The sequence below is a fragment of the Pseudopipra pipra genome, chromosome W (assembly GCF_036250125.1).
Source record: "Pseudopipra pipra isolate bDixPip1 chromosome W, bDixPip1.hap1, whole genome shotgun sequence".
Classification (NCBI taxonomy): Eukaryota; Metazoa; Chordata; class Aves; order Passeriformes; family Pipridae; genus Pseudopipra; species Pseudopipra pipra.
The window spans coordinates 24,549,631-24,565,256 of NC_087580.1; the positions used below are offsets into that span (position 1 = coordinate 24,549,631).

General features: G+C 50.8%; 1 protein-coding gene across 1 annotated transcript in view; it reads left to right on the top strand.

The window, feature by feature from the left end:
* Window positions 1–1,626: 1,626 nt before the first annotated feature.
* LOC135405241 (hydrocephalus-inducing protein-like) overlaps window positions 1,627–15,626 on the top strand; it is a 54,533-nt gene continuing 40,533 nt past the window's right edge. Inside the window, exons 1-9 of the mRNA XM_064639909.1 lie at window positions 1,627–1,735; window positions 3,268–3,469; window positions 5,450–5,615; window positions 6,635–6,734; window positions 8,652–8,770; window positions 10,288–10,511; window positions 11,712–11,779; window positions 13,651–13,892; window positions 14,702–14,802. Coding sequence (XP_064495979.1) covers window positions 1,660–1,735; window positions 3,268–3,469; window positions 5,450–5,615; window positions 6,635–6,734; window positions 8,652–8,770; window positions 10,288–10,511; window positions 11,712–11,779; window positions 13,651–13,892; window positions 14,702–14,802 — 1,298 coding nt within the window. The 5' untranslated portion in view covers window positions 1,627–1,659. The remainder of the gene's footprint in view (window positions 1,736–3,267; window positions 3,470–5,449; window positions 5,616–6,634; window positions 6,735–8,651; window positions 8,771–10,287; window positions 10,512–11,711; window positions 11,780–13,650; window positions 13,893–14,701; window positions 14,803–15,626) is intronic.

Sequence of the window (15,626 nt, forward strand, 5' to 3'; positions counted from 1 at the left end):
GGAGTGTTATTCTCCATCCAGCCATCTGAGGGCAGGAGTATATAGACATGGGGCAGGAGTAGGAAGGAACAGGAGGGAAGGTAGCGCTGAAGAGTTGCCCCTTGACTAGTAGCTTCTCTGTTCTGGTAAAATTTCTGGCAAAAGAACAGGAAAAAAATTCCATGCCTTTCCCAACCCAGGCAATGAAGCCCCAAGCCCCAGCAGAGCCCTGCAGCAGTCCTGACATCCCCATCGGGGCAGATGCAGGAGCACAGAAAGTAATCCAGCTCTGGGGCTGGTGGGGCCTTGTCTTTCCTCCTCTCTCTCCAAAGTCTCAGGCCCAGCACAAAAACATTGCTGGCCCAAGGCTTCTCCATTAGCCAGTAGTGATGTTCTCACCGGTGGTAATGGGCCCGGGTCAGGCCCCTAATCGCAGCAATAGCTCCTTAAGGAGCAGAAATGGCAGCAATTCCATCAGCTGTCACCACTGACAGGAACAAAGTTCAGCTTGCACACGGCTCCAGTTGTTCTTATTTTTTTTGTGTTGCATTCTCTAATCATCATCAGAATCCCCAGGACATGTTTTTAAGGTGACAAATTAACCATCAGCAAAGCACTAAACTTTTGTTTTCTCAGTGGGGCTGTACAAAGAGCACAAAGCCCAGCAGCCACTGGGCAGAAGCACCTTTGACCCGAGCTATCCCGAAGCATTAAAGCACTGATTTTTGTATCTGTCAGGCAAGAGCTGTTTACCTGGTGACAAAGCGGAATTGCTCCTGTTAAATCCAAACTGCACCAACACATTTGCCTAATGATTTCCCTTGTTTCTCTGGCGGGGCCAATCAAACAGTTACCAGCCTGGATGACACTCCAGAATCCCAGACTGCATTGCTGGGGAATACACAGAAACCTCCTGTTCAGCTCCCTTGATGTGCTGCTCTTAATGGCACTTCATTTAGCTGGGATTGAATCCTTCAGGCTGTAAACTGGACCCTCCCTTTGGATATTGTGTCCATGTCACTGTATTGCTCCAATTTGCAGTTGCACTCCTTCAGAGTTTTCATTGCTCCTTTTCTTCGAGCAGCTTTCATTGAAATGCTGATAAAACGTGCCCTTTCTTAGGCTAAACCAGGATGTTTACAAAGGGAAAAACAACCCCAAACAACCACACTGCAAATTAAACTCATTATTCTCTGGTCTTCAAGGAAGACTTTATTCTCCCTCTTGATTCCTAGCCTGTACTCTCACAGGACAGGGAGTGCCCTGCCATTTGCATCTCTTGAATGAAAAGAGACATTCCTGAGGCAGTCAGTGTCATGTGCATGCAAATAGCTCTTAACCCTCTCTGTGCTCTTCCGAACCATTCTCTGCTGGGATTGCTGGCAGTCAGACCCTTGAGCCTTCATGCAGAGTATGGGGGAGATGAGTTCATTTCATCCGACAGGATTTTCTGAGGGCTGCATCTCCTCCGAAGAGAGTCAGTAGCTGTTTCTGATGCTGTGTGTTCTGTCTGTCTTCTGCTGACTGGTTGTTTTGCTTCTTGCTTGCACAAGTCAGCTGAAGTGAACTAGACTGCAAATATCGTCCCCAAACCTCCCCCAAGAGTCCTGATCTCTCTCTTGGTCTTGCAGCCCTTTCACTGTCGGTCCAGCCACTGGAACCCTCGATGCTGGTGAAGCCATGCAAGTGACAGTGGAATATCACCCGCTGGAGACCGGGCACCATTCCACATCCCTGGCAGTGCACTGTGACAGAGGTGAGTGCTGGGCACTGCACGGTGCACTCACCCTGCGTCCTTCCAGATAGCAAAGCCCCTTCTAAGCAGAATAATGTTAGACTTGCTCTGCAAACTACTTGTAGAACTGTTCCTTTCAAAGCCCCTGTGTGTTTCAGTGCTCAGAAGTGACCAAAGAAGGGGCCAAGGCTGAGTCTGTCCCTGTCCTGGATGTGCTGTGTTGCTGTGTGCTGGTCCATCCCTGGGGGGACCCTGGTGCCAGCATGGTGTTCTCCATCCTGCACCCCCACCCCAGTCCTCTACCAGCACTCCCCACTGTCCCAGTCACCTGAATTCCCCCTCCAGCAGCACAGCCCCGTCCCAGCTTTACTGCAAAGAAAAGTGAAAACTAGTTAGTGTTTAGGGGGTTGATAAAGTGGATGCCCTCAAACAGGGATGAGATCTTGGAATCCTGTTTTGCTGGGAGTTGCTGAGTGGAGGAAGAAGGAACCTTGATTCTCCATTGCAGTGTGGATGTGCAGGGCTGAAGCTGTATTCCTGGACAGTGCTGTCTGTGACATGTGAGCTTTCCATCCAACTCTCTCCAATGCAATGTGTCTCTTGCTCACCTCTGTCCCCTAAGCTGCTTCTCTGTTGTCTTGCCACAGACCCTTTTTCTATGTTGCCCTCTACACATACATGTAGTTTCTGTCTAAGAACATTTTCAGGCCCTCAGGTTCCTGTTGGATGACAAATCATGACAAATTTTCCCTTATTCCCATTTCTCAGGCCATTCATGCTCTCCAAACCTCTCCCATCTGTCTCCCATTTGATTTCTAGGTTCAGGAACCCCATTCAGTCTTCATATAAAAGCTGCTCTGTACTTTTAGTCTTTCTCTCTGCTCTTCTTTCTTTCATTTCAAATGTTTCAGTTTGGTGTTTGAGATCAGAATGATATCAAATATTTCTAGACTGATGTGGCCATGGGTTTGGACAGGGAGGGGATGATGGCTTTCATGGTGTTGATTTTCTAGTGCTTTGTCATATTGAATGTTGTAGAACATCGTGTCTTGTTTCCTCACCTTAGTCCCCTTCTGCCATGGGCTTCACTTCCCTTGCTCCCCCGGACCTCCCTTTCTTCACATCTGCCCCCAGGAATCTTTGCTTGTCAGCAACAAGGGATTGGGAGAGGCAGGAGTCTCATGGGGTGCCTTCAGGAAACTCTGGGCTGTGACTGAGTGGGGCTCCTTAGAGTCACCTGAATGAATTTGATGCAGAATTGCCTGGGATCTGAGTGGGTCACCTGAGCACACCTGACAAATCTCACTGTAAATACTGTCACCTCGGGACAAAACTCTACAAACACACGCAGAAATAAGGTGCTTAAACTGGTGTCCAGGACATCCTCACACTGTACACACGCAGCTGTTGGGATTTGGTAAGTGTACTGATCCGTGGAATTACTTATCCAGCTAAAAGCTGGACACTTTCTTCTGTTACCTGTGGTTTACTCTGGTCCTTGTAATTCCATTAGCGAGTGAGCTGAGCAAAGACTCCTCTTTGCTTTGTTCCAGGTGAAGATACCCACACCAGACTTCTTGGAAAAGCTAAGGACTTCAACATTGGGCTGGACAAGTACTCTTTGGAACTTGACAAGACTTATCTCACACTGTCAAGTCACAGAACCACGGCCATCCACAACAGAAGTAACATCACAGCCCAATTCCAGTGGAAGGCTTTTGCTACTGAGGCAGAGGAGTATCCGCAGAAGATCAGGTTGGTCTGAAAGATGCAGTGACATACACTGCCCAAGGGTAAAACTAACATATGGCCTCAGGGGGTGCTTGTGCTTTAGGGTGTTAGGAACAAGTAGGTGTTCCTGCAAAGTTTGCAGGGCAGTCACAGCTCACAGTAAGAACCAACAAAGTTGCTGGTTGTTCAGGTGTCAGTTCGGGAGAGGTGCAGTTTGCCCAGAGACAGGGGGACCAACCAGCAGCACGGGAGGATCATGTGGCCCTGTCCTCCATTTTGAAGTGCTGTGGCCTCCACCTTGAACAATGTCAGTGACCTCCAGAGCCACCTAATCAGCACATAATGGGGGACACACAGTAGGCCTGCTGGGAAGCCTGTAACTCCAGAGTATCCCAGCCAATGGAGAAATGGGGAGGGACCTGTGCTCCGGGTAAAGGGGATAAAAGAAGCTGCAACCTCCACTGAGTTGAGAGACCTCCCTGAGGTCTGTTCAGTGAACTCTCCCTTTTATTAGAGTAAAGGTTTATTTTTTTAGTTAGCTTCTCTGTCTCCTGGCCATTTATGTGAGTTACTTCTGTACAGTCCCTCATTAGCATGGGAGGCGAGAGTGGGAGTGGTTTTGCCATTCCACGTGCTCAGGTCTTAGTTCAGTGGTTGTCAGGGATCCACTCTGGGGGTCCTCCGAGGCGAGTGCCCCCTAAATCAGTCGTCCTATTTGTGACCCCGCTTCTTGCACTCAGGCAAGTGTTCACTTGTTATATAACACAAGGCAGTGGAAGGTGGGGGTGCAAAGCATCAGGGCCTTCTGGCACGTCATGGGGAAATTACTGTCTGTTGATGGAGGTTGAGCAGAGTGTTGCCATCTTAGTGGCTGGATGCCCTCCTCATGCCCAGCACTGCAGGTCAGTCACAGAGAAACATTTCTGAATGCGCTGCACAGGGAGCCAGCCATAGCCAATATTTTTGGTGCAGGGAGCCAGCCATAGCCAGTATTTTTGGTGCCAGTGACAGTGTTTGCCCAAGGCTCTGTCTGTGTGCAGCTGGTAATATCCATGACTGTATTTCCTTTCTAACTGTGTTTGAATTTGGCTGGCTGAGGATGCTGTCCTGTTTATACTCCACTGCCTCAATTTGCTCCATATGGAGCCTTCTACTTGTCCCTCCAGTTGCCACCTGCAGGTTCTTCACGGCCAGGGGACTGGAGTCTGAGGGAGGAACAGTGATCTGCCAGCTGGGAAGCAGCTGTTCCTTCTCATCTCTTGGTTATGATCTTAAAACACTAGAATGATTTCTGCTGCAGCTACCAAGTAATGGAGAGATTAACTGTGCCAAAGGTCTGCAGAGAAGGCCAAAAGGAGGAAAAAAGAAGGTGGTTCAAGGCTAGATGCCCCCCTCTCAGGGCCTCTGTTTTCATGCATATAAAACATTTAATGTCACTGAAGAGATGCCATGCCTGAATTCATCAATTGGCTTTGAAAGTGCTCTGGGATGCTCTGGTGGAAGGCAGTGTAGGGAACAGGGCACACAGGGTTAGCTTATCCCTGCAGGTCCAAAAGGGAAGAAGCCAAGAGTGATGCTGGTAACCTGCAACTGAGAGCCAGCTTCTTCTCCCCTTGCCAGGGAAGCCCTGCAGGCAGTGAGGGGGCTCCTTGATCTTTATCTGCCTCCCCCAAGCAACTCTGTGGTAGGAAGAGTCAGTTGAGGTCACTGGTGGGTTCTCCGTCAGTTTTGGCAGTGGCTCTGAGCCAGGAGGTTCTCTTGAGGGCTGCTGGCTTTTAAAACCTCTCCCGAGCTTGTAACTGTGGGGTAAAAGCACCTGCCCTGCGAGCGACCAACCAGTGATCCTCTGAGCCCTTTGGGAGCCCGTGGCTCGGGCTCAGCCCCTTGCTGGGGAGCTGCTGCTGCTCCTCCCTGAGCGCTTTCTGCTTCTGCACTTACACTCAGCTCTGCAAATCAGTGGCTTATTAAATGACCTGCTGCATTTGTTTCTCCCTGTGGCTGCAGGCTGTGTCACAATCTGTCTCGGCCACCCCAGGAGATAGCAAAGGCTTTTGTGATGAAGCGCTATGAGGAGCTTGACCTGTATGACCGCGAGTTGGAGAAGGAGACAGCAAAGATTCAAGCAGACCCCATGCTGTTCTCAGATGATGTTTTCACCATTGAGCCCTTGGTAAGTGATAGCTGAGAACCTCCTCCTCCTCCCCCTCCCTGAATGAGGTCACTCAACAGATTCCCACCTCAGCTGGCTTGATGTGCCCCGAGAGAAGACATGAGGTTTCTGGCAAGGCTGGAGAGCTTGTTTCAAAAAGCATTGCTACCCTGTGGGCTCCTGGCAGGCAGCAGGAACCTGCCTAAAGCTGAGCTCTGCTGCAAGGGCTCGACGTCAAGGGAGCTTGGTGCGTGTCCTTGCAGTGTCCAGAGGGGTCGGTTACTGTAGGAAGGGGCACAGCTTACATGTGATGTGTGGGGCTTCCCAGAGGGTGTTGGAGCACTGTCAGTTCACAGATTGACCTGAAGCGAAAAGGAGGCCAAATTCAGCCCAAGGTCATGGAAATGCCAATCCCTCCCTGTAACCAGGACTTACAGCATGTCTGAGTCTCCCTTCTAGTGTCATCTGGGAGCCTGGACACAAGACTTGGAAATGGACTTTTTGAGTTCTATTGCACACAGGGACAGAAAATCTTTTTCTGTTTCTGCAAGCAAACCCCCATGTCCTTCCATCAACCAGAGCCCTGAGTATGAGTATTGGCACAGCGTGAGATGAGGAATCCCTGCTGTCTGCACAGTGCAAAATCCCTCCTCGTCTTGGAGTAAACCCTACAAGAATCCCAGCCTCTGCTTTCTTTTAAAATAAGTTAAACTAAGTTTTTTCTTTCCAAGGAAGGGCATCATGTTTTCTTCTTGGTTACTCCTATAGCCCATCTAAGACCAAGAGCCACCAGTGTCAGCACAACAGCAGTTTCACACCACTGTAGCTGACAGCAGCACGATGTGACCAAGTGCTTGTGTCAGAACAGTAGGAATATTGTAGCGTGGGAGCTGATCAGCTGAGCATTAAGAGCATCCTGCGGTTGTGTTGAGCTGGTTTTGGAGTGTTGTTCACTCCTTGCTCTAAGTCAGGGCTTACAGATTGAAAAGAAGAAATGTGATACTGGAAGGTAAATGGTTTGCTGTCTCTTTCTGTTTTAGGAAGGAGAGGTTGGGCCACACTGTTCAGCTGAAATCAAGGTGTTCTTTAAACCCCGAGAAGCCCAAGTCTATAGAAAAGTGGCCTACTGTTCCATCTCAGGTATGGCTCCTTCTCCTCTTTCTCTCACCCACAGTGAGGGGGAGGTGCAAATACTCTTCCAGCCCACTGGGCTCCCGTGGAAGTGCTGGGAAGGGTCCAAGGTCAGCAGGGCAGTGCTGGCTCATGTCCACTGTTCCTGCGGCTTCCTGGTGGTCTCCCATGCAAGGCCAGGGCTCAGGACACTGATCCCAGAACAATCCAAGCAGTGCATGGATAAGCTTTCATGCCATGGGTTTGCCAGTATTTCTTCAAAGGCCAAAGAGCTACACAGCAGAACAGCTTTAGGGCACGGGCACTAAGCCCCTCTAGAGCACTGACCTCCAGGATGGCTCCTCATGACATGGATCCATCATCAGTAGGAGCTGAGGTAGAAATGTGCTCCCTGATCCTGGATCACCTCCCACTGCCCAGACAACGGTAGACCAGAGGTGGCTGAGCCCTACTGTCTGCAGAAGGACCACCCCGGCCAGCACCTGCTTCTCTACCTGCGTGGGAATTGTCACCTTCTGGCTCTCAGGATGAGGTGTGTCCAGGTGGTGGCCACTGGGCTTGCTGTGCTCAGCTTCCAGGAGTGCTGTCAAGTCCTTTTCTGGGAGCAGTTATCATTGCCCCCCCACCCCGAGTCACCCCCTCACTGAGGTGGTGGCTTTGTTGTGCCCACACAGGGCAGGGAACACTCACAGGGCACAGCGTGGTTCAGGTTCCCCTGTCCTTCCCCCCTGTCTCTGCATGGTGCTGCTTAGTGTTTTTCACCTTAAAGTGGGAGATGGCTGTCAGGTTTCCATCTAGGGAATACTCTGGGTTTGCCCATCTATGAGAAAGAGGTGGGAGGCCCATGGCCCTCCAGCAACCAGGGAGGAGGGCTGCAATCCCTAACCCAGCCACTCTGTTGCCTTCCTTCCTGCTCCAAGCTGATGGATACAAATGTCATGAAACAGCTTTTTATTTAGATAGTAGTTGTGCAGGGATAACTCAACAAATGCCATCTACAGTAATTACTCAGGGCTCATGCTAACAAACTCTCTTCCTGCCCACCAACTGCCATTGTTAGAGCTGTGGAAGGAAAGCATGGATTTAAAAAGCTGCTCCCAAGGCATTCCTTATGATGTCGTGCATCATGTGAAACTGCATCTCTGTTTGTTGACATGGCCAGATGAGAGTCATGTTCCAAGCCAGTCACCAAACACAGGGACATTCTGTGAACAAGATGCTGAGTGTCAGAAAGCAGCGGAAGCTGAAGACTTTGGCACAAAGTCCTGTGCTGTTGGGCCACTACCCCCCAGTTTAGTTGGAAGCCAGGCAGCAATGCCCAACTCTTTGCAAGATTTATCCCTTCACTGAATGGATTTCAAAGCTCCTCCAAGTGCATGGGAAGGAAATCAGAATCATGGAATGATAAGGGCTTGGAATGGCCCTTAAAGATCATCTAGTCCCAAACCCCCTGCCATGGGCAGGGACACCTTCCACTAGCCCAGGTTGCTCAGAGCCCCGTCCAACCTGACCTTGAACACTGCCAGGGACAGGGCAGCCACAACTTCCCTGGGCAACCTGTGCCAGGGTCTCACCACCCTCACAGGGAAGAATTTCTTTTTTATATATAACCTAAATTTCCCCTCTATCAATTTGTCTCCATTACTCCTTGTCCTATCACTACAGAAATCATGTTTTAAACTCGGCATCGCATTTTCAGGGTGCAAACTGGTGGCTAAACGGGAAACAAGCCCAAGGGGTGGGTTAGAAATTGGAAGCCAGCCCCAGGGCATATCTCCTGAGGGAAGAGAAGGGTCCATTTCTTCCCCTGGAGCATCAGGAGCTGGTCTCACCCATCTCGGAGTCAGGGACTAGCACTGAGGCAGCCTGGAAAAAGCAGGATAAGAGAGTAAGAATTACTCTACTGAAATGGAAATCTCTCCCCAGGCCGTGAGAGCAGGCTACCCCTGCGCCTCACAGGGGAAGGCCTCGGGCCCTGCCTCCAACTCAACTCTGAGGAACTGGACATGGGGAAAGTTTTGGTTGGAAAAGCCTACAGCTATGAGGTGAGCAAGAGGGGCTGGGGTGGATCCTGATGGCTCCTGGGGCAGAGGGGAGCCTGGTGGACCTCTGGAATTTCTGGCAACTTGGGCAGTTGTGAGCAGGGAATATTTGACATACTAGTCAAATCTGGGGAGTTTCACAGAATCTGGATCCTTTTCCGGGGTCTGAAAGGTGTTGTCTGTTGTTCATGAAGCCCCAATTCCTGCTTTTTGGCAACCTCCCTTGGAGATCAGCTGGGATACTTTCTGCAAAACAACCCTTCAACACATGAAAGCAACACTGGGTCAAAAAGCTGAAGTGTTCAGAGGCTTCGGTTTCAGCCTCAGACTCAAGGCACCTTTGTGCTCAGGCTGTTTAAGAGCAGCTGGAACAAACTGGCTGCATTTGAGCTCGATTCCACTGCAAGAGAGAGCAACTGAAAAAGGTGGAAAATGAGGCACTACATCATGCCAGACACTTCCAAAAGCTTTGCCATGGCAGGAAAGGACACACTGAGTTGTTTTCTTCCCAAAAGATTGTGCTCTTTCCGCATTTTTGATCTGATACTTTATTGTTTCTCACTATCAATATACTAATTTCATTACGTGAGAAAAGGTGAATGAGTAGATGATACTGTTAGTGCTGTCCTAAGCAGCTACACTGCCGGTAAACCTCAGCTCAGCATGGGATCCCCAAGTGCAATTTGTAACACAGGTAACACACGAGAGGAGAGTAGTTTTCAAGTTTCAAGGCAGAGGTTGAATACGGGAATATTTTCAACAGCAGCTGCAAAGCTACAAAATGAGGGACATCCTTCTGCTTCTGCCTCAACTGTTCTGACAGGTTTTGCCAGGCTAACAACTGGGGAAAGAATTCCAAAGCAGATGGATAAATCCATGGCAATGGCAGGGTTTCCCCATGGCTGTGTAGAGATGTGAGAGAGCAACTCTTTAGAATAGGTGGAGCTGCTGTGCACCTCACATTCATCCTTTCTTGAGATGTTTGGCTGAGCAAGGTCTAAGAAACTATCAGATTGAATGAAAAATACAATAACCCAAACAATCTACCCTAGCAGAGCTGGGGAGAGCTTCTGAAGTTGGTGATAGCACTGTTCTGAGATGTCTTCTACATGCAATAAACTGGTTGGCTGCCATGGAAGCTGAATGTGTGTTGCCCTTGGCAGGGTCGGGCACCCCTGGAGCAGCAGCAGCTCTGTGGGGATTCACTGCGTGGCTGCAACTGCCCCACGTTGCTCCTCGGGCCGGGTCTGAATGAACTTGGTGATGCTGGGCCAGGAGGGAACCGCTCCGTGTCTCTGGGATAACCCAGGAGTGACTCTGCTTATGTGAAGTTATCGCTGCTTTGCATGAAAACCCAAAGGCAGAACTTGTCCTGTTGTACTTTTTTGGCTTCTGCCACGTAGCAGCACATGGCCTCTTTTGCCTTTCCAGGGGTTAATTGTTTATTAGAAAGCAACTCAGCCTTCTGCAAGAAAGGAAGATTGCTCATGTATTTCCATTTTGCTTTCTTGCTGCTGCAGGCAATGTTGGTTAACAAAGGAGCTATTGATGCTCCCTTCAAGCTCATCCCTCCAACCACAGCCCGTGGCTCCTGCTTCACCTTTCGGCCCCAGCAGGGCATCATTCCACCCAATGGGCTCCAGCCCATCCAGATCTCCTTCAGTTCCAGCACCCTGGGGGAGTTCGAGGTAGAATTCCATTTCAACGTGACGGAATCCCCTAAGCCTGTGACCTTGACTATCAGGTGAGGAGGGCTCTGGGAGCTTGGTGGGCACGTCTGTAGCTGTCTCTGGGTAATCATCTCTCACCTGCCTCATTTGGTGGTGGAGCAAAGAAAAAAGGTGTTGCCTGAGGTCTTAGTCTTGACTCTGATGTTGGCATCCCCTCAGTGTGGGGATGCCTTCTGCCCAGTGCAGGTACCCAGGAGCTGGAGTGACTCCTTCCTGCAGGGACCTCCCTCCGCCTTGGCCATGGCAGGCAGTGGGAAGGCATCAGCTTTGGGCAGTTGCTGGTCTCAGATGTCCCCTCTGAACACCCAGCAAGGCCCCCAGGGCTTTGGAGATGGGCCAGCCTGGGTGATTCTGCAGCCAGAAGAAGTGGTTCTAAAATCCTCTGTAAATGATCTGTGCCAAAAGGGCAGCAGCAGCCTCCCATCATCCCTTGTGCCTGTGCACAGGCACAGGCTGTGCTCCTGGCTCCTGTGCAGGGAGTGCTCTGGGACCTCCTTTCCACAGCAGGAAGGGACTGGGGTGGGAGATGGGGAGCTCTGCAGCAGCAGGGACTGTCACAAGGACTTGGGCATCATCCCATGGGCTGGTGCCATTGCAAAAGATAATCCTCGCCCAGCCAAGGGGAGAAGGGGTGATGAAGGAGAGGCAAAGCTCCCTTCTCAGCACCACAGCAGCACGAGGGCTTGTCCCAGCTAGTCTGAACCACGGGCTGGTGGGGTAATGTGGTGCAGGCAGGAAAGCTGATGCTGGGAGCTCTGGAGCTTTGGAGGTGGCTGTGTCTGGGCTGCTGTTGGGAGGCACTGAATCAAGGTAGTAAAGAAACAAAAGGAATCTGCAGTCCATTTTACCAAGAACATAAGGGAAATGGATAAAACATAACAAAAAGGTTATTACTTTGCAAGAGAAAAGTAGTGAGTCAGTCTTTCTCCTAAGGCAAGGGCACAGAGCCACCTCTGGGTATGTGTACAGGGTCCTCCATGGGGCCAGCAGCACCTTGGGGGCATGCCCTGCCTGCCGTGGTGCCCTAAGCCCCATCAGCAGCTGTTGGCTGCCTCCTGTGCCCACGGATGCCGTGCTGAGCACAGGGTGCGGGGCTGGTTTGACACCCACGGGGCTCTGACACCAGCTTTGACCCACTTGAGCCGGAAGAACAGCTGAAGGCTTTGCAGTTCCCTTTAACCAAGCCATTGCCTCCTCTGTCCTCGTCCTCGCAGGGGCCACGTCACCGGACTGAGCCTGCATTTCAGCACAGGTGGCCTCGACTTCAATGACGTCTCCTTTGGTGAGTGTTCCCTGGGCTTGGACACAGCAGGAGGGATCTGTGCCTTGCCAAAATGGAGCACTTGAACAGAAGAGCATCTGTCACTCGTGTCCTTCCATGGCAGCCTGCAGGGTGTTAACTCCAGGGCTGCTGGTGGCATTTTGCCATAGTGAGATCCAAAAGGACCAAAGGAATAGAAAGTCAGTATTTTCTGGTGTCCCTCGTAGTCTCTTCTGCTCCAATCTCCCAGTCCTTGCCAGCAGAACGACCGTAAAAGTCCTTGTCCCAGGAGGGCCCAGGGGATAGGACTGCAGGAGAAGGAAGCTTAAGCCATGTACCTTTAGTGTGGGATGTTAATTAGTGGTGTGAGGGCACCTCATTATCCCTGAGCAGGTCAGATGCCCCAGCAATAGCTCTGCCTCAGGCACCTGTGTCCTCAGAGCCGTGGGCTTCTTCTTCCCCAGCAGAAGCCCAGCTCTGCTGACAGAGCTTTTGGCTGAACATCCAGAGTGTCACTATTGGAATGCAGGTTCTGGTTCTCCATCTCAGGTTCACAAAAGGCTTTCTACTGAGATGATCTACAGTTTAAATGTGAAATCAGTCGTGGATTGTCTGAAGGGCCATTATCATTCTGCACCCAGGATGCCTCTGTGTTTTCATGCAGTTCATGGACTTTTCAAGAAAACTCATTACCTTTCCTGAGCTGCTTCCTCCCCTCCCTGTATCACTCCTGAGCCCTTTCTTAGTTTTCTTTTGAATAAATGAAACAACAGGAAAGGCAGCGGGCACAAATATGGTTCTCTTATAGAAGATTCATCCTATTTACTCTGATTTCATTCCTAAGACCTCTTCAGCTGAAGGCAGCTGTTGTATCTTTGCTTCTTTTAACCGTGCTGCTGACTGTTGTCTGCATCTGGTGACCTTGGTCTCATTCCCGACTGGGACACCTGTGTTTGTCCTTTTTGTGCCCCTCCTGCCTCCCCGCTGGAGCCACTGCTAGAGCTGGGCAGTGGTCACTGTTGATGGGCACGGAGAAGCTCCCTGCTGTGCCTGCAGTTGGTTTTCCTCCCCATCTGGGTTCAAATGACACTTAGTAAGCAGGCCCTGGGAGATGTCTCCTCCCCACAGAGCTGGCCAGCCAAGTCACATGTCCACTGCAGAGCAGGCTGTGGGCTGGTGTCCTGGCTCTGCAGGACATCCCCACCAGGTGTGGCTGTATCCCTGGCTTTCCGTTACGGGAAGCAAGTCTCAGAGCTAAAGTGGTGTCAACTCTTGTGGGAAGCAATCCCAGCCAGTGTGCAGTGTGGCTGTGATGTCCTCATTTGCAAAGGTGAGACATGGTTCCTAATCACTGATCTCAGAGCAAGCCTCAGGTTTGCCTCCAGTGAAGTGGGCTGTGAGTTGTACGTGCTCAGTCTGGTTGCCTCAAGCCAGGAGATACCTTAAGGATCCTACCTAAAGAAACTGCATTGGGGTGCTTTGCATCATGTTCAAGTTCCCTGTTCCATCCTCCCTTTCTCTTGCTGTAGCTTTTCCTCAATGACAACTCAGTGCTTTTCTATCTTGAAAATGGTGAGAGTGTTGGCAGTGTTAACAGGGAATTTTATGGCTTGAATTTTCAGAGTAAATGGTCAGTCTGGATGCACACTCATCAGTGTGTGGAAATAATTGATGATGCTGGTTTGGAGCAGTTAGAGAGATAGAAACTTGTGGTGTTCAGCAGGGCTAAGAGTGGGCATTTCCAAGGCAGCAACCTGGGATCAGTGTCCAAGTGATGATTAGTTGCTCGCTGAGCTGCTCAATGAGCTGTACAGTTTCATCCTACCAGGATATTCACACCAGAAATCACGAGGTGCTTGGTGCCTACATGGTCATTTGTGTCATTTTCCTAGGCTTTCCTCAGACCTTGTCGTGCCGCCTGATCAACACCTCCGTGGTGCCCATCACCTTCCACCTTCGCATTCCTGAGGACGGCCAGGGACAGCCCAGCCTTAGGAGCTTTGATCAAGCGAAAGACAACGCTCACCCATCCTGGGAAAAAGGCACACTGACTCAATGTCACGAGAAGCCAGTGGAATTCACCATAACACCCAGCACAGCGACCATCCCTTCCCAGGGATCCCGGGAGATCAGGGTACGGGAGGAGTCAGTAGGTGGGGCTGAAGCCTCACTGGGCTGTGGGAGGGCTTTAGTGCTGCCGGCTCTCAGCGTGTGCAAGGGAGGGATCTGCTGTGGTGTGGGAGCTGGGTTCCTGGAATGTTCCTGAAGGAACACCATTTTGTCTCCAAAACCATAAGCTGAGATCACATGGTCAACAGAAGCCATTCGTGTGTTGGTTTTGAGCGTGACTTCTTTGACTGAGAACAGGCAGAGGAAGGATGAGGACAGAAGGTGGCTGTTAGAGAGATGCCACTGTATAAAGTAGTTTGCTTTTCTTCCTGGTCTCATTTCTCCTCTCCTGGGGAGCAGAATGAGTTGTGGTCACTGCAGGGATCCCCAGTGAGGAAAGAAAAAACTCGGCAGCCATGAACTGCCCAGCATCTGCAGGAGCACACCTTGCCCTCAGCTTCGTGCTGAAAAGCTGAACTCATTCTGTCCAAGTCAACACATTTCCTTTGCATTTATGTTACTGTAGTCAAATGAAAAATGGGCCCCTAATTTGAAGACAGTAGTGAGTAGAGCTTTAGTCTCATTATACATGATTATGTATAATGCTTTAATTTAGCCACCTCTGCCCTGACAGCTGCAAGGTGTGTTTAACAAATTCAGTATTGCCAGAAGGCTTATGTTACTCCCAGAGACTGTGCTCTACGCATGGGCCAGCAGAAGAATTAAGGCAAAATCTTCCCTTCCCTTACTGCGAAACAAGAACTGGAGGAGACCACATGTGGGTAATGAGCTTTTGGGAGAAGGGAAGTATTTGCTGCTCTTCTCTTCCACCAGGTCACGCTGTGTTCCAATGATGTGGGACGATACGACAGTGATATGGTGGTGGACGTGGATGGTTTTGGCAAGGAGGTGTTGGCTCTGCGCCTCAAAGCCAGGTACCAGTGCTCTCCTTGCAGCTGCTCGTCCTTCCCCGTGCACCCACCACCAGCACAGTGCCTTGCTCGGGGTTTGCTGGCTGCAGCTCCAGGAGAAAGCTTGCTTAATAAGCTGGTTCTGCCCAGCTAGGTAGGAGAAGAGCAGTGCTTGGAAAGCAGCCCGTGGTGAGAAGCACCCCTGCTCACAGCCAGGCATGGCCCTGGGCCTTTTTCTATGGGGAACAGGAATGACATTATTTATTGGCCTGGCTTTTGCTGCTTGAAGTGTAAAAAATTCCCCAAGGTCCTCCTGTCCTTCTTTCTGCAAGAGGTGGGCTTGTGCTGGGTTCCAACCACACTGCAGCATTGGTTTGGGACACAGTGAGCAGTCTGCTGAGAGCTGGGGTCTGGCTCAGTTAACGAGGGCACATGGAAATGGAAAAGGGGCTCACGGCAGGAGTGGGAGGGGAAAGTAGTCCTTGATGTGGCAGGTGGGCTCAGGTTTCCCTGCTTCCCTCTGGCTCTTCTGAGCATTAACGTTCTCCATTCTCAGACTTAACGCAGATGTTGTTGTTGCTGCAGCCAAATTCCCTCCTGTGGTGCTGCCATGGGTGTCAGTTTAATGACAAGAGGGATGCAGTTCCCTGGTACCGTTCCCTCTCCCAGGCAGAGCTGTCCAGTCAGTGCCTGGGCTGCAGTTTTGTAACGCAAGTGCCAACGGGGACAGACCTGGGACCCGTGAGGTGCAGCAGCAAGGGAGCTGTAGGAACTGGGAGGATGATCACCCACTCCCTAGGGCAGGTGGTGGCTCATGCCCTCAGCACTAGGCAAACGGCTGAGTTTTC